General features: G+C 35.5%; 1 protein-coding gene across 4 annotated transcripts in view; it reads left to right on the top strand.

Moving 5' to 3' along the window:
* The window catches only part of LOC118194921 (protein RRP5 homolog), a 203,761-nt gene that overhangs the window by 15,819 nt on the left and 164,071 nt on the right, over positions 1-23,871 (top strand). For 3 of the 4 annotated variants that reach the window (XM_035366136.2, XM_035366135.2, XM_085808577.1), the window contains one exon: positions 7,836-7,910. In XM_035366136.2, coding sequence (XP_035222027.1) covers positions 7,875-7,910 — 36 coding nt within the window. In that variant the 5' untranslated portion in view covers positions 7,836-7,874. Of the gene's footprint in view, positions 1-7,835; positions 7,911-9,344; positions 9,407-23,871 lie in introns of all 4 variants that reach the window. The other variant, XM_085808578.1, reaches the window with a different exon arrangement.

The raw sequence follows: 23,871 nt of genomic DNA, 5'->3' as shown, positions 1-23,871 counted from the left end.
AGACAATAAAATGGTTTCAAACTTAACCAATTTATTAACAATATAATAAAGAATAAAAACACAGAAAATAAATTTAAACAATATCAGAGTCTTAGGAAAAATATAATATAACCATCATTCATCAAATAATATTTTTACCTGGTCTCCAAAAACACTGGCATTCAATACAAACAAAATGTGCTAAACAGTAATTATGCGGCCTCACGTGAAATTGGCTACACATTCAATAAGTCCATGATCAATGGTCAAGAAAACACCTGAAATTTAAATCAAGTTCTTGAAAGCACTTAAAACCGACCTAACTCAGTTTGCATTAGTTGAACACGAGGAATCGCCGATAACGTATTTTAAATGCCACCTTCATGAAGAACATGGATACCGCCCACGGCAGTCACTCACATGGTAGCCTTTGGAACCAAGGAACTTATTCTGGAACAATCATCTTGTGGACAGGAACCAAGGAACTTATTCTGGAACAATCATCTTGTGGACAGGAACCAAGGAACTTATTCTGGAACAATCATCTTGTATACAGGAACCAAGGAACTTATTCTGGAACAATCATCTTGTATACAGGAACCAAGGATCTTATTCACCGGACTGCACGCATCCTTTTGAAGGGGCTGGAAACCGCACACCTAAGTGCCAGGAAAGCAGGAACTAGAAGGGCTGAGCCAGAGCGACGTGAGGTACTTATACCAGAAGTAGGCATGACGTCATCTCACGGCAACCAGTCAGCTATCGGTACGATTCGACTTTCCAGATGACGTTACATCACATTTCATTTTTGCATCTTAATTAGGTTGAAACAGTCCGTTCTCAATGCAAACAGTGGCAATAAGAAAAGAAGTAGAAGTAACTACTATATTACATTAAAATAAGAACTAAGCCTAATAAACATTTCAAGGAGGAGAGATGATGCAGTAAAAGGGTTACAATAAGTCATATTTTCCAAGAAATGCCCCCCACATCATCATCTCCGACCTGAAATAAAACTGAACGCCAGTATCTTTACAAAAATTCAAAACAAGAATAAATAAATATCACAATTTCATTCAATTCAGAAATTTTTTAAGAAAAATTTTCCTTTGGGAACATCTTATCCCATTATTCAAAATTTTACCATAACAAGAAAGTCCAACATGTTACAAAACAATACACATTCAATACTTTTAACCAGGACCCTGGTCACTCATACAACATTCTACACTATACAGTTTTACATTTACCTAATATCCATCATAATATGACTTATAACATTATTTTCAAATAAACAAAACTCTGAATTTAAATACACACAAAAACAAATTTCGTAAGAAAATTGTTCCACAAAATCTTATCAGGTTATGCTTAGTCAGCGGTTTTGTCATGGGATCAGCCAGATTATCTTTACTTGGAACATATTTTTAATCAAAAATTTCCCTGTTCAATAGATCACGAATAAAAATAGTTTCACATCTATATGTTTTGTCCTTGAGTTTTCAATGGGTGATTTTGTAAAACATATAGCAGCCATGTTATCAGCAAACAATATTGATCTTGAAACATAGTTACTTGCAATTTTAAACTGAATGCATTCATCCAAAATATTTTTAAACCAAACTAATTCTTTTGCTGATTCAGTCATGGAGATAAATTCAGCCTCCATAGTAGACAAACTCACTCCCCTTTCTTTAAATGTACGCCAAGATACAGGTGATTCTCCCAACAAAGCTATTTGTCCACCAATAGACACCATATCATCCCTGCTTGAAGCACAATCCGAATCTGAATATATATTGAGCTTCAGTTCCTTGCATACCAGTTTAAGTTTGTGCTGTCTGGTATTGGAAACGTATCCTAAAAGTTTAAGTAATTTTCCCAGTGAAACTTACCAGGATTGCTTTGGAACTGAGAAAATATATTAACAGCATAAGCTATATCTGGACGAGTACGATTGCAAAGAAACGAGAGACATCCCAAAACATTTCTATAAGGATAGTTCATCGTTTCAGTCGTTTCTTCTTGTGTACTGGGACTTTGAGACTTTGAGTATTTCACACCTTTAACTATTGGAAGGGAAGTAATTTGTATTTTAAAAGACTTAAATCGATCAACTATGTCTTCTATATATAATTGCTGATGAATTAAAACACTATTGTTCTCATATTTAAATTCCACACCCAAAAGCTTTCTTCTTTTACCTAAAATTTTCAAATCAAAATGTGAATTCAATACTTTTAATATTCTTTTGGCCTGAACTTCACTTTTTCCAAACACAACTATATCATCAATATAAACCAACAGAATGACAAAATCTTTAAAACGATAGACACAATTACACCACTCAAACTTGATAAACCCTAGGTTACATAGTGTTCTATCCAACTTGTAATACCATAATCGCCCACTCTGATGCAGACCATACAAGGCTCTATCTAAGCGACACACAAAAGTTTATCTCGCTGTACAAAACCCTGAGGTTGGGACATGTAAATTTCCTCTGATAAAGGAGCGTAGAGATAGGCACTTTTTACGTCGCATTGTATATTTGCCCATCCAAGGTGTGCAACTAAAAGGGAGAAAAAGAGCCTTATTACTGAAAGTTAACTACAGGAGAATAGGTTTCATCATAGGTATCGTATTTAATTTGCCGATAACCCTGAGCCACTAAACGAGCTTTAAAACGAACAATGTTTCCAAATTCGTCACGTTTAATGTTGAAAATCCACCTGCAACCTAGTGGAGTCTTGTCTTTAGGAAGTGGAACAAGATGCCATACCTTATGCTTTCGCATGTTGGCCATTTCCTCTTCCATTGCCTCTATACATTTAAGCTTTTCTCTGGATTTCATTGCCTGGATATAAGTGTTTGTAATTGAAACCTCTAGTCAGCTATCTCGGGTATATGACATTGAAGTAGTGCCAGTTGGGTCGATTTCATCACTATAAGTATTGCTTCCCTTGAAATCAAACAAGGTAGGATCATACTGAATATTATGTTCAGTGCAATACCTTTCTACATCATCTGGTGATCGCAGTCTTTGATTAGACCCCCTCTCAAAATAATACACCTCCGTACGAGTGCCGTCTGGCCTTGGAACAGGTTTACGAAGCCAAGTTACTTGTCTCAATGTAGATTGAGTGTCAGTGCCAATTGTAGAGGAAGGTACATTGGTATCGGTTCTTTCCTCTATTTCAGGAAAATAGCCAACTGGAGTATCAGTAGATTGGAACTCTACCCTTTCTTCAGATTCCATATCAGGAAGGGTGCCCAGTGTAGCTTCACTGCCTCTTTTCTGCATTCCAATTGACTCTTTAAAAGTAGCATTTAGGGTTTCTACTACCTTTTGCTCATTTTCCAAACAAATCTTGTACCCTTTTGTTCGTACACTGTACCCAATCAATCGGCCCTTCGTTGCCTTTGGATCAAGCTTAGAATTTCTTTTAGCCTTTGGAATTCCCACATAGGCAATCGTTCCAAATGCCTTAAGGTGACGTACTGATGGTTTCCGCTTAGTGTACAATTCGAATGGGGTTCTATCTTGGCCCTTATGACAAATTCTATTAAATGAATATGCAAAATACATTACTGCATCTGACCAAAATTCGGAACTCATTCCACTATCATGTAAGATTGCACGTACATTGTTGAGTGCTGTCTGATTAAATCTCTCACAAACTCCATTCTATTCTGGAGTATATACATCTGTAAATTCGTGCTTTACACCATTTTTATTACAATATGACCTGAATTGATCATTATCATATTCTCGCCCATTGTCAGTCCTAAAGTATTTCAACCTAAGGTTCAGATATCTTTCCGCACGTGCTATATGCCTTTCAAATACTTCAAATACCTGACTTTTCTCCACAATGGGGTACACTACCACATAACGAGAATATTTGTCAGTAAAGGAAACAAAATAACGTTTACTATTCCTACCTGGAATGTTAATAGGTCCCCATACATCAGAAAAAAACCCTTTCAAGTGGCCTCTTTACTTGAATACCTTCTAAGGGTCTATAGGAGATTCGTCTTTGCTTATTAATTTGGCAATGTTCACAAAACAAATTAGGTGAGTGCTTTAACACAGGAAGACCTCGAACTGAATGTCTTTTACTAGTCCTGACAATAGCACCATAATTTATATAATTTATATGACCAAACCGACCATGCCATAATTCACTATTGTTATGCTGAACTGTGGATGCCTCAAATTTTACAGATTTGCCCTCCTTTTTGACTATTTTCGGGAATACATGATAGTTACTTCCTATCAACTTAGCTTTGTAAAAAGTTTCATTTTCATCATCAGTAACTTTAATTTGCCCATTTTTACCATAAAATCTCGCTCCATTGATATCCACCCTAGGTCCAGATATTAAATTTCGTCTCAGTTCAGGCGAGTATAAAACATCTTTAAGAAAAATAACCGTATCCCCAAATTTCATGTTAACAGTACCCTTCCCATGAATTGGAAAAGTTACCCCATCAATAGCTACTAGCATATTCTCATTTTGCACAGGAGAAAAAGTATCAAACAATTCACGATTTTTACAAAAATGATGAGATGCAGCAGTATCAAAAATCCAACTATCATCATTTTCCTCCAAATTGTTAACATAAACTTGAGCTATAAAATGGGACTCAGCATGGGAATTATTTTTACCTTTACTCAACTTGGGTTTATTCTTACACTTAGGAGATGCTTTATTACTACTAGATACAGCTGAGGAAACAGAAGAAGCAGGCGAGGGTGATCTGGAAAAATTACCTTTCATTCTGCAGTATTTTTTAATATGACCTGGACGGCCACATTTATAACACTTGAGCCCTTTAATCTGCTTAAATTTGTGTTCACAGTTAGTACTTTGGACTTCTATAGTCCTATTGGAATTTTTCCTATCTATCTCTCTTAAACCAAGATGCATTTCCTCTGCTAGTATTTCAAGTTCAACATTTTTAAAAATGAACTTTTCATATGGCCACCTCAAAACATTCTGAACTACTTGATCAAATTTATCTGGAAGGAACCTAAGAAACTGGAAACATATATATACGTCTCTTACAGCCTGATTAATATCAGCTAACTGTTCAGTTACGTGTTTTAATCTAGAAGAAAAGAAACTAATACTTTCATTTGGCTTAATTTTACAATTTAAGAACTCTGAAAACAAAGACATATGTCTTGATCGATAATCTGGCTGAAAGTATTTGGCAAGCATATTCCATGCCACTACCGGATCATCAATTTCACTTATCAAGCTTCTATATTCAGGGCTTACATTCATATAAATTAAAGATAATGCCAATCGACTTCTATTTTGATAGTCGGCAATAATTTCTTTTGTAATACCCTTAACATCATTTAAATCAGGGCATTTTTCAATACCCTTGAACAAAAGCACTGCATTTTTTTCATTCAAGACAAACTTCATATCTTTAGACCATGTAAAATAATTACATGCATCAAGTTTAGCAATATTGTGTATGACACTAACAGTAGCCATATTTGAATTTTAACAAAAACCGCCCCCCAATCTCTTAAGTCCTAAATTAACTTTAAACTTCAAAAGTCTGCACTAAAAATAACTCAGGGGCTTTGCCCATAACCAAAATGATGCTAAAGCAAAGTTTAAAGTTTATAAAATTAAACACTTTTAGCAATAAAAGCTCCCTGGAATAATATGTTGTGCAGACATTGAAGACAATAAAAAGGTTTCAAACTTAACCAATTTATTAACAATATAATAAAGATTAAAAACACAGAAAATAAATTTAAACAATATCAGAGTCTTAGGAAAAATATAATATAACCATCATTCATCAAATAATATTTTTACCTGGTCTCCAAAAACACTGGCATTCAATACAAACAAAATGTGCTAAACAGTAATTATGCGGCCTCACGTGAAATTGGCTACACTTTCAATAAGTCCATGATCAGTGGTCAAGAAAACACCTGAAATTTAAATCAAGTTCTTGAAAGCACTTAAAACCGGCCTAACTCCGTTTGCATTAGTTGAACACGAGGAATCGCCGCTAACGTATTTTAAATGCCACCTTCGTGAAGAACATGGATGCCGCCCACGGCAGTCACTCACATGGTAGCCTCTGGAACCAAGGAACTTATTCTGAAACAATCATCTTGTGGACAGGAACCAAGGAACTTATTCTGGAACAATCATCTTGTATACAGGAACTAAGGAACTTATTCTGGAACAATCATCTTGTATACAGGAACCAAGGAACTTATTCTGGAACAATCATCTTGTATACAGGAACCAAGGAACTTATTCTGGAACAATCATCTTGTATACAGGAACCAAGGATCTTATTCACCGGACTGCACGCATCCTTTTGAAGGGGCTGGAAACCGCACACCTAAGTGCCAGGAAAGCAGGAACTAGAAGGGCTGAGCCAGAGCGACGTGAGGTACTTATACCAGAAGTAGGCATGACGTCATCTCACGGCAACCAGTCAGCTATCGGCACGATTCGACTTTCCAGATGACGTAACATCATGTTCGTTTTGAAGATGTTCGTTTTTGCATCTCACTTAGGTTGAAACAGTCCGTTCTCAATGCAAACAGTGGCAGCAAGAAAAAGAAGTAGAAGTAACTACTATATTACATTAAAATAAGGACTAAACTAAATAAACATTTCAAGGAGGAGAGATGATGCAGTAAAAGGGTTACAATAAGTCATATTTTCCAACAATTACTAATTTCAATTTCTGTTTTTATATACTTCCATTCATTAAGATGATATCTGCATTATGAAAGAAAGTAAGAAAGCAAAATATTTTCACTTATAATCTAATATATATAAACTCTTTAGTGATGGGCATATCAGTCAACAAACTGCTATCTTGGGATGCATTGTCTTGTTGCAGTGGGGAAGTTTGGACTGCTGAGCTTGCCTAACTTTGGTGAAAAATCCACATAAATTAAATTTGTGGTCCAATTGTTCCAATTTTTGGCACATTATGAGAGGAACAGTTATCATAATTAATATGAAGAATTTTTCATAATATTTTTTTTTTTTTTTTGCCTTTTGAAGTATGAAAATGTTTTGCTAGATGATAACAAGACATTTGCCTCAAGACTAGCCAGACTCTAAGAAGAATGAATAAAACCTCTAAAACGATAGGACATGTATATTTATATCACCAATCAGAAGCATCAAGAACATCCCCATGTATTTATATTATCTAATACAGTAAATAGTCAGCTCTGTTTTATTTACATTATTCAACTTGCACTTTCTGCTTTAATTCCAAAATGAAATCCCAAAAATAAAAAATACTGCTATGGAATGAAGGTCATCATTCTGCAGTCTGTGAATTCCACTGTAACAGGTATAGGGCTACATCTAATGTTAAAAAAAGATAAAAATTAAACATCTGTCTAAATATAGGGCTACATCTAATGTTAAAAAAAGATACAAATTAAACATCTGTCTAAATATTCGTATGTGGTACACCTATCCTAACAGTTCATTTAAGCGGTTATTCGTATGTGGTACACCTATCCTAACAGTCCATTTAAGCGGTGATTCGTATGTGACACATACGGCTCTGTGATATAGTTGGCGGCAAATGCACTCAAGAGAGATCAGTCCCAGAAAGGTTAAGTGACAAAAATGTCATGACTGGATAAAGGCAGTTATGCTGCTTAGGGAGTTAGACACAACCAGTGGCATCACGTATTTCCAGGAAGGGATTTTTATGTCATATTGAATATTAGATCTTGCTTGAGAAGTGCTATTACATGAATTTATTCTTTAAAAATGTTTTTAAATTTGATTTGCAAAGGAATTTTTGGTTTTATGTCATGCTGGAATTTTTTACAGGACTATAAATGCGGGAAAACTAAAAGAACTTCACAAGAAATGGATGAAAATGCAGGGGAACTCCTAAATAACCAGGTAAATACATTTTCACATTGTTTGATTTGTATAATTTTTGTGGCTATATATAAACAGCAGTAAAAAACTGTAGTAACAATAGTAATTGATAATTAATAAACAGTAATAGGTAAAATTTAAAATAAAATTATTACATTTAGAATATAAATGTTATTGCAGTTCTGAATATGATTTTAACCCTTTCACCGTCCTCTCCTGTCGGCGAAAATTCCCCCCCCCCCAGCGGCTGTCTGTTTTTTGTAGCGTGTAATGTTGTTTTCTCTGTACATCATAACTTTCCATACATGACTTTTGTAGTGGATGAATGTCAATGAATATTAAGTAAAATTATAAGGAAATAAAGCATAATGGAAAAATAATAATATCTCTTAACTTATTTCTAACAGCAGGATAATTTGATAACATCTGATCCAGGCGGTCCACTCCTCCCATTTTGTTGTTGTAATGTTTTACAATTATTGTTTTTTTTTTTTTTTACAGAGTTCTTTTCGTTTTCCAACATCAATCATCGAGTTATTATGGACTGTACTCATCAAACGTATATCCTTCTTGTCTTTCCAATTCACAACCTCATTTTTTCTCTTTTTCTGCTGAGTAGACGTTGAAGCCATCTCTCACTGTCTTTTATCTTATGTAAAATGGCACGAATATTCATAAAACCTGGGGCAAATTCAATTAGAAATATGTGGTGTTACGCGGCCCCAACCTGCACGCAACAATAGTAGTGACTGCTATGAACTGGAAAGTACACAAACTCTTAAGAAGGGTTTAACTCCCTTTTTCCCTTTTTATTCCACTTTAGAAGTTACAGATGCATGCACTTGACGCTCACAAACTACACCGACCCGGCGGTAAATAAAAATAAGAAACTAAAAATGAATAATAACAAGTTACTACTTACGAGGCTCTCTAAACGTAACTAACCTAACCGCGTTCTAAGATACCGCTGATAATTCAGCAAACTTCTGAATATTACGTTGAAAGATTTAACTATCTTCCGAGGCAAGCACACAAGCCGAAACGCGTGGTTCTTCAATTTCTAACTAGCCACCTCTACACTCGTGAAGCAAGACAGCACACTTTCGAACTCGTTTCCCTTCTATTTAACTCAAAATTACTTCTGCTAAAGATTTGAATACTTTGCGCGTTCTACTAAAATTTACATACTCTGGCATTGGCAATTCCAGGGGAAAGTAAGGCTTGACAGAAAAGATAGCTTAAACTTAAAATAAATGTTAGTTCAAATAAATAAAAACCCTACATTTGCCGCTGCCAGAATTTGGTAAACTTGGTAGCAGGTCCTAGAAACGACCTGTTGAAAAGTTTCCATATTCTGAACTAAAATTCAAGAGCCTCGTTTACATAAAACAAGCTGTTTTCTCACAAATTAGAATAAATTTCTGTAGATAATCATTTTACCCTCTCTTTTTACAGCAACCTTTCCTGGACTTCAGCAATCAATCTGTTCTCTTCCTTCCAGCATCTTGAAGGAATAAGTATCAGTATCTTTCTAAATACATTATAATTTACACTTTCTTGACTCTGAATAAAGTTTTTTTTTATTGTTTTATTTTCCTTAAGTAACTGCTTAATTCACATTCATTCAAGTATTCAAACATGAATTTAACTTTACCCTGGCTCTCCACCATGTGTGGTGTCAAACGGGAATATTCGTGTTTTAGTATTGCAACACTTCCCCTAACCACAATGATTTGTTAGAATTCAGCGACCAAATAGACACACCTTAATCGACATTCTGAAACTCGATGAGCTATGATTAACATTCTTAAAATTCAAGTGTAGGTTGAGAACCCTACAAAACGCATTCATTCTAATTTCCCCCTCATTCATCTTTAGACATGCAGGCTTTCGCTCTAAAGCATGATTTTATCTACAGTTTAACACTTAAATTTGAATTTATTTCTTTCGAGTATTTACTTTTAGCATCTAAAATTTTATGCTTCTAGACTAAATTCTACTTTTACATAACTTTCAAGTATTTACGTATATTTACAAAATTCTAATACATATGATTTTTACAATTTACCATAAAATGAATAAGAGAAAAATAAATTTGTACTTCATGCATTCTTCGCCAAGCTGGCGGCACTGAAACTAAATTTCTCATTAATACAAGAATACGAAGTTATTTTACTTTTGGCCAAATTTTGGCTTTAACATAACAGAATTAGCCTTTCAACCAACAGGAACTGCTTGTTCTTAGATTTTATAATTAAAGAAAATAATACTTTTTGCCTTAGCTAAATAAAGTAAAACAAAACTAAGTCTCAACCGAGACAAACTGACTTCCGTCAAAACATAGAACTTCGTATTTACGCATGACATTTCGGAACAAAAGAAAAATTTTATAGAAGATTTTAACATATCTTTGAGTTTTCGATGATTGGAACTCCGACATCCTCTTCTGGCAGAACTGCTCCCACGTTATGGAATTCTTCGAAGTCAGTCGTCTCCTTTGTGTTCTTTGAGTTTCGTCCATGTTAATTTTTCGCCCTCTGTGCGCTGGCCTCTTGGAGTGGTAGTCGTCGGGTTCCTGTCTTTTCCGTTTTGCCCCTGGATGGCTGGTCTTGGTGGCGTCCGGTCTGGAATCGTGCTTGAATTTCTTCTGTTGGTGGTGGTCTTTTCGTTTCTCCTGCTGTCTTTTTGTTCTCGTGAACGGCGGCCTTGTTTGCTCCTGACTATCTGGCCCTGGAAGTGGTTTTCTCGACGCATAATTTCTACTGAGGTGCGTTGTAACTGGTCTTTTCCTCTTTACCAAAGATTCTTTACATGGCGGCTTTGCTTTCTTGTAATTCTTAAATGCTGGTGTCTGAACATTTTCCTTTCTTCTTTTCGGGACCGTAGCACCACTTTTAGAAGGGCTAGGTTCCTCTTCTGTTCTCTGCTTCTTGGGTGGGGGAGCAGGTGACGTTACTTCTGGACCTTCCACTTCTTTTGCGCTTGAGTCCTGCAAGAAACTTTTAAGGATTTCAAAATCATTTTGATTATAATATTTTTTCACCTGGTCGCGACTTGCTTTACAGATTTCCCCTCTCTCGTTCTTAAGGTACAAAACGACTCTCTTGATTTCCTGAATTACATATGGGCCTTCAAATTTTGAAGCTAACTTTGCAGTAAAATTGTCTGGGGCACTTGATAAAGAAAATTTCCGCTTCAACACTTTATCCCCAACTTTAAAATCTGCTTCACGGCGTTTTCTATCATAGTAGAATTTCTGTCTATTTCTTGCCGTATCCGAGCTTTTAACCGCCTGATCAATGATTTTTTGTACATCTTTTTGTTTGAACTCTTGCTCTCTTTGTTGCACAAAGAATAATTTATCTAATGGCGTAATTAACTTCCGTCCTAAAAATAATTCTGCTGGAGTTTTCCCCGTAGTATCGTGATTTGCTGTTCTTAAAGCATAAGCTAACTCATTTATGTAGCCATCCCGGCACTTGTGATGTGTGCTAACATAACTTCGAATTATTTTTACAATATTTTTATTAACTCTTTCTACTATGTTTGCCTGTGGTCTATACGGAACCATTTTGATATGGCGTATGCCAAGTCCAGTGCAAATGTTTTCAAATATTTGGCTAACGAATTGTTTACCGTTATCGCTAATGACTTTTATCGGTGCACTATATTTTAAAATGTATCTGTGTAAGAATGCATCTGCGACTGTTTTGGCTGACGCGCGTTTAAGTTGAACAATTTCTGTCCATTTTGAAAAATGATCTACAATTACTAAAAGAAAATAATTTTTATTTAACTCACTCTGGGGGAAAGGACCAAGAAGATCTATGCCTAAAATTTCATTCGGAAATGTAGCGCGAATGCTATTTAAGTACCCGCCCGGGCTGTAATTAATATCATTTATTAACTGACATTGATTGCAGGACCTGACATACGCAGTTACTATTTTGTATAATTGCGGGAAATATACCGCCTCGCGTACCCTTTTTAAAGTCTTTCTGACCCCTAAATGACCCGCAGTTTTCACGTCGTGTAATTCCTTCAAAATTCTTAATCGAAGCGAGGCTGGGATGACTGGTTTATACTCGAAATTTTCGTTTGTTGTTTTCGTATAAAATAATAAATTATCTATTATTTCATAGTTTTCTGCTCTATTTCTTATCGCATCGATATCTGTGTGCTCGAAGCTTTCGGGGTCTTTCAAATACGCATAGATACTTCCAAATTCCAGATCAGCTTTTAATTCAGCAATAATTGTTTCTCTAGAATCTAAAATTTTTGAAGTCAACACAGCGCAATTGAGTTCATTGCCTTCATCGTCCAGTTTTATACGAGATAGTGCGTCAGCTGCATTGTTTTCCTTACCCAGTTTATATTTAATTATGAGGTTATACTCTTGAAGTTTTAAAGCCCATCTTATTAACCTGGGCGTTAGGTTTTTCCCCGAGTAAAGTCTACCAACAGCTGCATGATCCGAAAAGACTGTTACTGGCGCTTTGCCGAAATAAACTCGAAATTTGTTTACAGCCATTAATACGGCTAATGTTTCTCTCTCTGTAGCTGTAGAATTCCTTTGTGTAGGGTTCAAAGTTTTACTAAAAAATGCCAAAGGATGGCCATTTTGCATGATAACAGCACCTACAGCATAGTTCGACGCATCTGCTGCAATTTCCAGGTTTTCGTCCCCCTCCGGGAATTTCCAAACAGGGGCATTGATGAGCGCTTCTTTTAACCTTTCAAATGCAGTATTTGCTTCTGCTGTCCACGTGAATTTACTTTTCTTTCTTTTAATTACTAACAAGGGTTCAACAATATTTGCAAAATCTTTTATGAACGACCGATAATAAGAACATAACCCAAGGAAAGAAGAAAGTTTCTTTGTGGTGTTGGGAGGTGGGAAATTCTTGATGGCTTTTATTTTTGAATCCTGAGTTTCTATACCCTTTTGCGAAATTTTATAACCCAGATATTTAAGTTCTTTAGTTGCGAACTTGCATTTTGATGCGTTAATTGTAAGACTGGCCTCTTTTAATAATTTAAAAACCTCTTCTAAGTCTTTAATATGTTGTTCCGACATACTACTTGTTATAATTATATCATCTAGATAGATTAAAGTCAATTTTCCTAGGACAGGCTTTAGAACAATGTCCATAGCTCTCTGGAATGTTGACGGTGCCCTACACAACCCAAAGGGCATGCGTAAAAATGCATAAGGGGCCGATTTTGTTATAAACGCGGTTTTATGTATGTCTTCGGGTCTCATAGCTATTTGATAGTAGCCAGACGTTAAGTCCAACGTAGTCAAGTATCTCGTAGACTTAATCTTTCTAATAATTTCCTCTATAACCGGCAAAGGGTAAATTGGGAATTTAGTAACACTATTAAGCTTTCTGTAATCAATAGCAAACCTCCAAGCCCTTTTATCCGAAGGAGGAAACTCATTCTTTTGCCTACATAGTACGACTGGACTCGCATACTCACTATTTATGGGCGTTATTATCTGTTTCTTTAACATTTCCTGAATGTGTTTTTCGATGATTTGCTTTTTCTGCTTATCATACCGGTAAGGTTTAGTCCTACAGGGTTTGTGGGCAGTTAACTATATATCATGTGTAACAATTTGACAGTTACCAGGCCATTCTGAAAATAAGTTCAAAAAAGTACTCACCACTTGTTGGATGGCTTGACTTTCATGGTCATTCAAATGGCTCTAAGGTCGACTTGCGGTTGTTCCACTGGCTCCACCACCCTCTGGTCCATCTCCAGCACAATAGAACTTTCCTGAAAATTCAGTTTGGCCTTTGCGGCTTTTAAAAACTCCATACCTAAAATAAGTAGAATTGGCACATTTTTTACTACAAAAATTAATACTTGAAGGCTTTCATTTTTAACCTGTAATGATAATTTGCCAATACATTGACAAGTTTGTCCTTGCGCTGCTATGATTTCTGTGTTTTTATTTTTAAATAATCGTAACCTATTAAAATTCTTCTTAAAAAAAGTATCACTCATAAAATTACCTTCTGCTCCTGTATCGATGAGGGCTTCTACTGGTACATCGCCAACCAGAACTTGTATAATCAGTAATTGTGAGTTTTTTATGACGACCGTATTTAAGTATCTTTTTGAGGGTTTTTTCGTTTTTTCTTCCGGGGTCTGGACCCTCACTTTTACAGGCCTCTCTACTCGTTTAAAGCTTTCCTTTCAACTTCTGTCTTCTGGGTACGCGGACGGTTATTTTCAAATTTCCTTTTTGGGCTTCGAGCTTCGATGAGTTAGCTTGATAGTTCTTTCCCCCATAATAGCGATTTGTGTTTTTGGCCTGTTCAGTTGAAGATTGCCTTCGGAGACCTTGAGATCACGATACCCCTCTAGCTTTTTCCGCTATTCTGCGATTTTGGAACTTGACCGCCAACTCGAAGAGTTCCTGCAATGTGCTTGGGTTTCGAATTTCGAAGTAATCTTGAACAGCAGGTAGCAATCTTGGTAAGATTATTTCAATAATCTCCGCTTCGGGTTTCTTCCCATACAGCATATCCGTCAGTTTAATTTTTCGCTGAATAAAGTCCGTCAACTCTTCTATATTCCGTTGATAAAAACTATATAGTTCGGCTTCTAGCTTTGCTTGGTCTTTCACTATGGGGAAGGCCTTTAATAATGATTTTTTGAAATTTTCAAAGGTATATGTTTGGCCTCCGAATTCCTCTGATAAAAATTTACCTATATTCTTCCACCATAGCGTGGCCTGTCCTCTTAGTGCAGATGTGGCAATGGCAGCTTTTTGTCTTTCAGGCACAGGGTAGAGCTGGAAATGGTTTTCGAGACCTTCTAAGAATATCGCCACCGAATTTTTTCCGTCGAAATTGACGTTTGGCTTGATTGATGCTCTCATCGTCTGGACCAGGTATCGAAATCCTTCCAATTGGCTTGCCATTTCTTCTTGTTGGACTTGTCCAGGAGCTTCCATCCAATTTTCGGCCATTTCAATTCGACAAGTGTTCGGGCGCCAATGTGGTGTTGTGCGGCCCCAACCTGCACGCAACAATAGTAGTGACTGCTATGAACTGGAAAGTACACAAACTCTTAAGAAGGGTTTAACTCCCTTTTTATTCCACTTTAGAAGTTACAGATGCATGCACTTGATGCTCACAAACTACGCCGACCCGGTGGTAAATAAAAATAAGAAACTAAAAATGAATAATAACAAGTTACTACCTACGAGGCTCTCTAAACGTAACTAACCTAACCGCATTCTAAGATACAACTGATATTTCAGCAAACTTATGAATATTAAGTTGAAAGATTCAACTATCTGCCGAGGCAAGCACACAGGCTGAAACGCGCGGTTCTTAAATTTCCACCTAGCAACCTTCACGCTCATGAACCAAGAAAGCACACCTACAAACTCGTTTCCCTTCTATTTAACTCAAAATTACTTCTGCTAAAGATTTGAATACTTTGAGCGTTCTACTAAAATTTACATACTTTGGCATTTGCAATTCCAGGGGAAAGTAAGGCTTGACAGAAAATATAGCTTAAAATAAATGTTAGTTAAAATAAATAAATACCCTACAAATAGAATGTCTGATTAGTGCTGCCCTCTAGGAGGTATTAGAACAAACAAAAATAAAAGCTCAAACAAGTAAACATTTAGAAAGCATTTTAAACATTTAAAAGTTTTAAAATGTAGAAGAACGCTTGAGGCGCATTACGGCCACCCTTGGAAGTTTCACTTGTACGGACGACAAAGAGGTTAAACTGCCTCTGGTATTTGATGGCTGATGCTACATTATGGCATAGTAAGGGTGTGCAAGAAAAATTATTGGTAACAGCAGAAAGTAAGTGTTATAAGTGCTAATAAAAATCAAAGTACCCGGAATTTTTAAATGTGACATTCATTCAAAAGAAAATCATTTTAATTAATTCTGATGCGAATGTTACTATATGAAATGCACTTAAAAGGAATATAATAAGTTATAACTAGTCTCGCTGCCACTTGCCCTATTATTCGATTCCGTACACATCATATATAGCCATTCTCTTTCTTGTTCTGTAACAACGTATCATATATGGTGGCTTTATTTTCAGCATTTAGAGAGGATAATCATCAAGCCCGTTATGTAGCTTTCTTTCTTAAAATTGTGAAATGCAGACCAGTTGAAGTGTTGTTTTAAATTCTTGTTTTTTAAAGTTGGGAATTGTAAAATGTTGATATAAAAATCAATAAACAATAAAGAAACAGATCTTTGCACAGAACAGAAATTACTACTGCCAGATATAGCTCTGATTTGGTAACTACATGAAGAAAATTATGGGAAACCACCTATTTCAAATAAGCTTGAAATTTCGCAATGATAAATAGCTTCAAGGACTTGTATAACTGTTCAGTATTTTTCAAAAGTAAATAAACTGAGCTTAGTATTATGAAACAGTTTCGTAACTGTTTTCAGTGTGTCTAACATAACTGATTATGTGCTCAGTATGCGGAAAGAGTCAGATTTCTGGAAATCATGTATTGAAAATAAATTGGACCAAAATTTTTGAGGCACTTTACGAATTTACAGACAAAGTCAAAGAGAGTATAAGAACCCACTTAAGGTCTCCAAGGATTGTTCAAACATTACTTGCCTCCAAAAAGAAGAAAGGACAATTGGATTTCAGAACCTATCAATGAAAATTCCTTTGAAGCAGTCTCAAAATTAACATTGGGGGGGGGACTTATACTTTTCTGACTTATTGCAGTTTTTTAATTTTATGGTATTAAAAGCATTGTGAGATATGTTACGAGAATATTGAAGGAAAAATCAGAGGGTCATTGATTCCTAAGAGAATATTGGGAATACTGTATACTTCATTTCCTTGAGCAGGACTTGTAATAATCAAGTCTCCTTAAGGGGCACACAAAAGAAAAAAGATTAAGAACTACTGGTTTAGAATACTGTGGAACCATTTTTAAGGTAGATATTTTATCAATTACAGCTGTAAATCTGCAAGTGCTTCTTGATTTGTTTAACCAGTTCATCATCCTGAAAACCTTAAATTTTCTACCATTTTTCTCCTCCAAAGATAAACGTTTTATGTCCAAAACTGGCCTCAGAATATTTCTTCCCCCTTTCACCAGCCCCGAAGACCTATTTAGAAGTTCTGTTCAGATCAACTTGAACCACTTACTTGTCACTCTCAAGGACACTTAATAAGGCACCCTATGGAGGACCATAAAACACAAAAGGCTGGTGCATTAGAGCAGTTATTTTTCTCATTGTGTCCCACTTCTTGACCTTCATGTCTTGGACGTAACTGCAAGATATGCATTGTCACTGGGAATCTATTCATATCAGCAAGCATAGATATCAATGTAGTTTTAGGGAGTTTAAAATGAAAAGATACATTTTTAAACATATAAATAACTCTAAGTGCAATATATCATAGATCATTTTATAAATGATAAAATTATATCCATGCAGAAAATGCTTTAATTAAAAATATCTTATGAGAGAACCTTTGCTTGTAAAACAGTTTTTCCATCTGCCAGTTTTCTTTTACTATTTCAATTATTTTTTTAAAAAATTCCAAAACTGTTTAAATTTTTAAAAATTAAAATTTTTCTATTGCATTTAAATTTTACTTAAAAATTATGAATATGTAAATTGGAATTTAATTTAGACTTCAAAGTGTAATTCTTTTACTTAATTGGTTTTCTTAATTTCACTTTGAAATATACAGATTATAATAGGAGTATTCCCCTTTAATTAGGATTATGTTTAACTAAATCATTGCAGCCTAGGAGCAGGATTCTTAATAGTCCTTCCTTACATTTGTTTATGTTGTTTATATATACATACAACGTTTATTCAGGAGATTAAATTAATAATAAAAAGTATTGTTCATAACTCGTATTCCTCTCATCTAATCCTATGTATTTTTAGATTTTTTAATTTACATCTCATAGCAAAAAGAATAAAATCTGTAGCAATCTATTGCAATGCAAGTGCAATTTTTAATTGTCAAGTGGAGGTCTGTTCATTGAAGTAAAAATAAGTGCAGTAGCTAAAATATTATTATTGTGTGTTTGAAATAGCTTTGAATATTGTTTTATCATTATCTTGATGCAATGTAATAAAAATAATGTTTGAATTATTTATCATATATTATTATTATATGTATTTAATTATACATTTATTTTATGAGGAAAAAAAATTCTCTTTAGCTGAGCTATTTAAGGTTAATGTTTAAAATTGCAGTTATTTAATTTAAAGTTTGCTTTTGGCGTATTGAACATTTCCTACAGCAAAGGAAGTTTTGATTATGGTAATATAAGAATAGGAATCGGGAGATTGCATTAAAATTTAGATTTCATCATCTGTAAAAAATTAGCTTAATAAATAAAAATTCATGTAGTCAAAATATGAATATTTTTTTCATTTAAAACACTTCTGTAATTAGAATTATATGACTACGATCAATGATTGTGAAAATAAAAGCTGGATAAAGTTAAGGGTAGATATATTTATTGGTGTGGTTGATTTCAGTAAAAAAAGGAGGTGCACAACTAGATATTGTAGCAGTCCCATATATAAAATTTTGAAGTTTTATGGCTAATCGTTTTTGAGTTATTTGAGGTATGTATGTATGTACAAGCTTCACAGAAAAATCCCTTCTGAATCCATTTTAAAATCAGTTTTCAGAAAAAAGTCCTTTTTCCTGACTGTATATACAAACATCAATGGACCAAATGGTTTCAGGAGTGGTCAAGATGGATATTTTTGTGGAAATATTATACCTGACATTTATCATGAGTGCAATACTTCCTTTACTTCTAACAAAAAAGTAAAAATAATGAAATGCAAAGAAAGTGAGTACTCAAAGTGAAGTCGTAACTCTTCATTCAAACAGTTAAACCAAGAAATTCTTGAAGAAATCAAAATTAATGTAGAAAATCCTTTGAGGCATTTTGCTGTTTAGGTTATTGAATATGACAAGGTATATGGAAGTTTGTTTGAGAGGAGGGGCGATTTTGAAGAGCATTTTCTAATGGAAACTGCTTGTATTTATGTTACACGTGTCTGCATAATATACATCTTTCATTTAGTGGGATGCATTATTTATGTGTTTTATCGAAACTTAGGAGTATTTCTATCCTTTGCAGAATTTATGATAAAATATTTACTGTTTGTATGAAGGAAAGGATGATATGAATATGAAGGAAAGAAAATCACATATGTGATTGTGGCGACTTGCTTACTACAACTCAATGCTGCCAGTCTGGTAACCCATAGTAAAAAAGACAAAAATATGTATTCTATTCTATTGTTATGATTATTAACAATCTGTCTCAATTATTGTACTACCATAATAAAAATTGTATTACCATAATTGGTGACTTGTATTTATTATGAATAGCAACCTTCAATGTTGCACGAATGTGGAGTTTAAATATCAAAATTCTGAGCAACAGTAAGTTAGCCAGTGTGATGAGGTGCAAGTAATACATTTCACCTCCGATTTCAAGCGTTGTGGCGTATTACTGTGAGTCAACATATTTTTGTCATTTTAGCGGATATATGTATCGTCTGCTGCATTTGAGCCGCCAATTTCTTTGATTTCAAGTACCAAGAAACTGTGTCACTATATACATATTGATTATTTTTCTATACATATTATTATTGCACATATTCTATACATATTATTATTGTGCATATTCTATACACATTATTATTGTGCATATTTGATTGATCTAAAATGGTTGACAACGATGCTGCTTCACAATTGGTGCGAGTGGCAGTTAAGCCACTGCCTTTTTGTCGCCAAGACCCATCGTTATGGTTCATTCAATTGGATGTGCAGTTTAAATTTAGTCACATTACTGGCAACGAAACTCAATTTTATACAGCGATCGCTACGTTAGAATCGGAGGTACTGCAATCAGCTCGTGAAATAATTTTGAATCCACCGGTGACGGACAAATACAAATCTTTTCAAAAAAATTAATTTCTGTTTATGAAGAATCTGAGACGTTTAAAATTAAGCAGCTGTTTCATGATTTGCATTTGGGTGATATGATGCCTTCTCAATTCTCTAAAATGTCAGACTTAGCCGCCTGTAACCTAAGGATAACATTTTAAAAATATTATGGATGAGTAGACTCCCATCTAACATGCAAGCCATTTTAGCAGCCATTAGCGAGCCACTTAAAAATCTATTTGAAATCGCTGATCAAATTCATGAGCTGGCCATTCCAGTGCAAATACACGCAGTGCAGACTCCCGATCTAGGTATTGTGGTGTTACAAATTAATGATTTGTCCAAACAGGTTGCTCAGTTAGTAGACATCCAAGCTGAACCTTTTCAGCGCAAGTGTACACGTCGTAGCCCACTGAGATAACGTTATGAAAGCTATCCTCTGGGTATTTGTTTTTACCACCACAAATTTGGAAACAAGGAAAACAAATGGTGCCCACCATGTCATTATAACGACCAGCGAAACGAGAAGGGCCGTCGCTTGAAGTCGTGAATGACAGCAGCTGGAATTTTGCACGCCTTTTCGTCATCGATAAAAATTCGGGCTTAATGTTTCTTGTAGACACCGGGGCTGATGTTTCTGTCGTTCCACCACATTTTCACGAAAAAAAGCACCTTACCAATTATTTATATTTGCTACATAAAGTTACAACTTTATGCAGCAAATGGAGCCCCTATTCAAACTTTTGGTGAATGCCTGATATCTGTTGGTTTAGGACTGCGTCGCAACTTCCAATGGCCGTTCATTATTGCAACTGTTTCAAGTCCTATTATTGGCGCTGACTTCTTATAAAAATTTTCTTTGCTTATCGATCTTAAGAATCGCCATTTGATAGATTCCACAACCAACTTAACTTATCCAGGAGTAATTCACAATAGTCGAGATTTGAGCATTAAACTGATTTTGGGTAACTCCCCATGGCATCAACTTCTCAGAGAATTTCCTACAATCACGTGCCCAGTTATAGGTATTTCTGAACCCAAGCATGATGTACTACATTATATTGAAACTACCAGACCTCCAATTGCCTCTAAACCAAGACGCTTACCTCCGGACAAGCTTAAAGCCGCCAAAGAGGAATTTCAATACATGATGGAACAGGGAATTTGCCGTCCTTCAAAAAGTTCATGGGCCAGTTCGCTCCATCTAGTTCGGAAACGGAATAGTAACTGGCGCCCGTGTGGCGATTATCGCCGGTTAAATGCAGCTACAATTCCTGATTGTTACCCAGTCTCACACATTCAAGACTGTATGCAAGTTTTAGAGGAAAAAGCTATTTTTACAACCCTTGATCTTGAGCAGGCCAAGTGCCTGTTAACCCAGCTGATATTCTAACAACTGCCGTTTTTTACGCCATTTGGACTATTTGAGTTTCCGGTCATGACTTTCGGCCTATGTAATGCTGCTCAAATGTTCCAACGCTTCATGAATTAGGTGTTAATTGGCCTCAAACTTTTGTGTACCTTATTTTGATGACGTCTTAATCGCCTTTTCTTCAGAGCAAGAACACCTATCACTATTGAGAACAATTTTTGAACGTTTTCAAAAGTACAGAGTCAGTCTTAATCCTTCCAAATGCATTTTTCGGCCAACCAAGAGTATCCTTTCTTGGTCATGAAATTTCTGCTGATGGCATTTGACTCCTTCCAGATAGAGTCACCGCTATCCGCGATATGCTCGAACCATCTACAGTGAAGGACTTGAGAAGATTTCTTGCTATGCTCAATTTTTATCGACGTTTCTTACCTCATGCAGCGATAATAAAAAAAAAAAAAAAAAAAAAAAAGATTTAATTTCGGCAACAAATTTGCAGTATCCTTCAGCATCTAAACCATTATCACTCTACGTTGACGCATCAATAAAAAAACTCTCACCAGCACAAACCAGATACAGCACTTACGATCGTGAATTATTAGGAATTTATGAAGCTGTCAAACATTTTTGACATATGCTAGAGCGATGAGTTTTCATAATCTTCACAGATCACAATCCCTTAACCTATGCTTTTCAACAACATTCGGATAAAGGTTCTCCTCGTCAAATGAGACACCTAGACTTCATAGGGCAATTTTCAACAGATATCGTTATATTGATGGTTCACAGAATATTGTGGCAGACACCTTGTCTTGTATTGAAGAACTAGCCATTCCTTCACCAATAAACTTTGCTGCCCTTGTGGATGAACAACACCAGGACTTAGAACTACAAACCCTCTTGAAAAGCAAATCTTCCACCAATCTAAACTTGCAGCCTATGCAGCTGTCACTTGGAAAATCACTTTATTGTGATGCTCAGGATTCAAAATTTTGACCTTATGTTCCCTCCCGTTTTGCCATGCCATTTTTAGTCAGTTCCATCGTCTGTCATATCCTGGCATCAAGGCTTCGAGGAAACTGATACAGCAACGTTTTGTATGGCCTAGCATGCAAAAGGACATAGCCAACTGGACACGTTCGTGCTTGGAGTGCCAAAGATCTAAAATTGTCAGACACACCACCAGCCAACTTAAAAATTTTAATTTGCCCTCATCTCGCTTCAATCAAGTGCATCTCGACTTGGTCGGGCCATTGCTGCCTTCTAATGGATATTCCTATATTCTTACTTGCATTGATCGATTTACTCGCTGGCCTGAAGCCATTCCTTTGGTAGATATTTGAGCTGATACAGTGGCAAAGGCGTTTTACACCGTTTGGATTTCTTGCTTTGGAGTTCCGGAGCAGATTTCTACTGACCAGGGGTGTCAGTTCGAGTCTCAACTCTTCACGTCACTAACTATTTGGGCACTTACAAAGTGAGAACCAGCCCCTACCATCCAAGTTCTAATGGAATTGTCGAGAGATTTCATCACTGCTTAAAACAATAAATTCAATGCCCCACTGCATTACAGTGGACTGATGTGTTACTACTAGGTCTTCGATCAGCGTTAAAAGAGGATCTGAATGCCTCTTCTGCCGAACTGGTATATGGTACTAATCTACGTTTGTGTGGGGATTTCGTACATTCAGTCAATCCATCTACCTGCAACGTAAATCCTGTTACATTCATGCATCAGCTTAGAAATTGTATGTCAAAATTGCAACCAGTTCCTGTCAGCGCTCATTGCAAACAAACTGTGTTTGTGCTTAAAGAACTTAGAAACTCATCTCATGTTTTTCTCAGATGTGATGCTTTAAAGTCTTCTCTCGCACCACAGTATTCAGGGCCCCATCAAGTGCTAACTCAAAATGAAAAAAACACTTAAAATTTTGGTCAACGAAAAAGAAGTTGTTAGTATCGACCGTCTGAAGCGGCATTTATCTGGACACCAGAAGCCACTGGAGCGAATGTGTCTTCACCATCGCAAATTCCGTCTCAAGATCTACATCTATCTCTAACGGACTTCAGTTCAAGCTGTTCTATGCCTTCGACAAAATGCCATGTGGATATAATTAAGCTAATTCTCTCCTCCGTTGAATTTAGCGAGTGAAATTAGTTTTTCTCCCTATGGTATCTTCGTCACAGGATTGGTTGCTAAAATGTCATTTTATCTCCTGTTTGGCTACGATAAAGTTTGCATACTAACACATATGCTGTATATTGCTCGTACTTTAATCAAGATATGTGCCAAATAAGAAAGTTAGTAAATATGCATCAGTAATAGAAGCTACGAAAAATGCTTTAAATTTCCACTTTCTTTAAGGAATTGCTTCGATGATGGTGAAAAATTTATCTTGCATTCTTTACAGTTATTTTCTTAGAAAATACTTTTTAATATACAAAGGGAATTTGTGAAAATTTTTGCCCTCATGTTCTAATTTTTTGAATACAAATTATTCACAAATTATTTTAATATTATGTTTATATTTAGTTTTCAAATATTTTAAGTTTATTCCAGATTAAAGTATTAGATTTCAATAATTCTTTAGATTGCATCATAAATTTATGACATCGTTTTGACATGTGAGAAATAAGTAAAGTATTGTA

Source organism: Stegodyphus dumicola, chromosome X1, assembly GCF_044657685.1.
Source record: "Stegodyphus dumicola isolate Sdum_Otavi_A_Nest chromosome X1, ASM4465768v1".
NCBI classification, from domain to species: Eukaryota; Metazoa; Arthropoda; class Arachnida; order Araneae; family Eresidae; genus Stegodyphus; species Stegodyphus dumicola.
The sequence above is the reverse complement of the archived record's forward strand: the minus strand, read 5'-3'. Positions and strand labels throughout refer to the sequence as shown.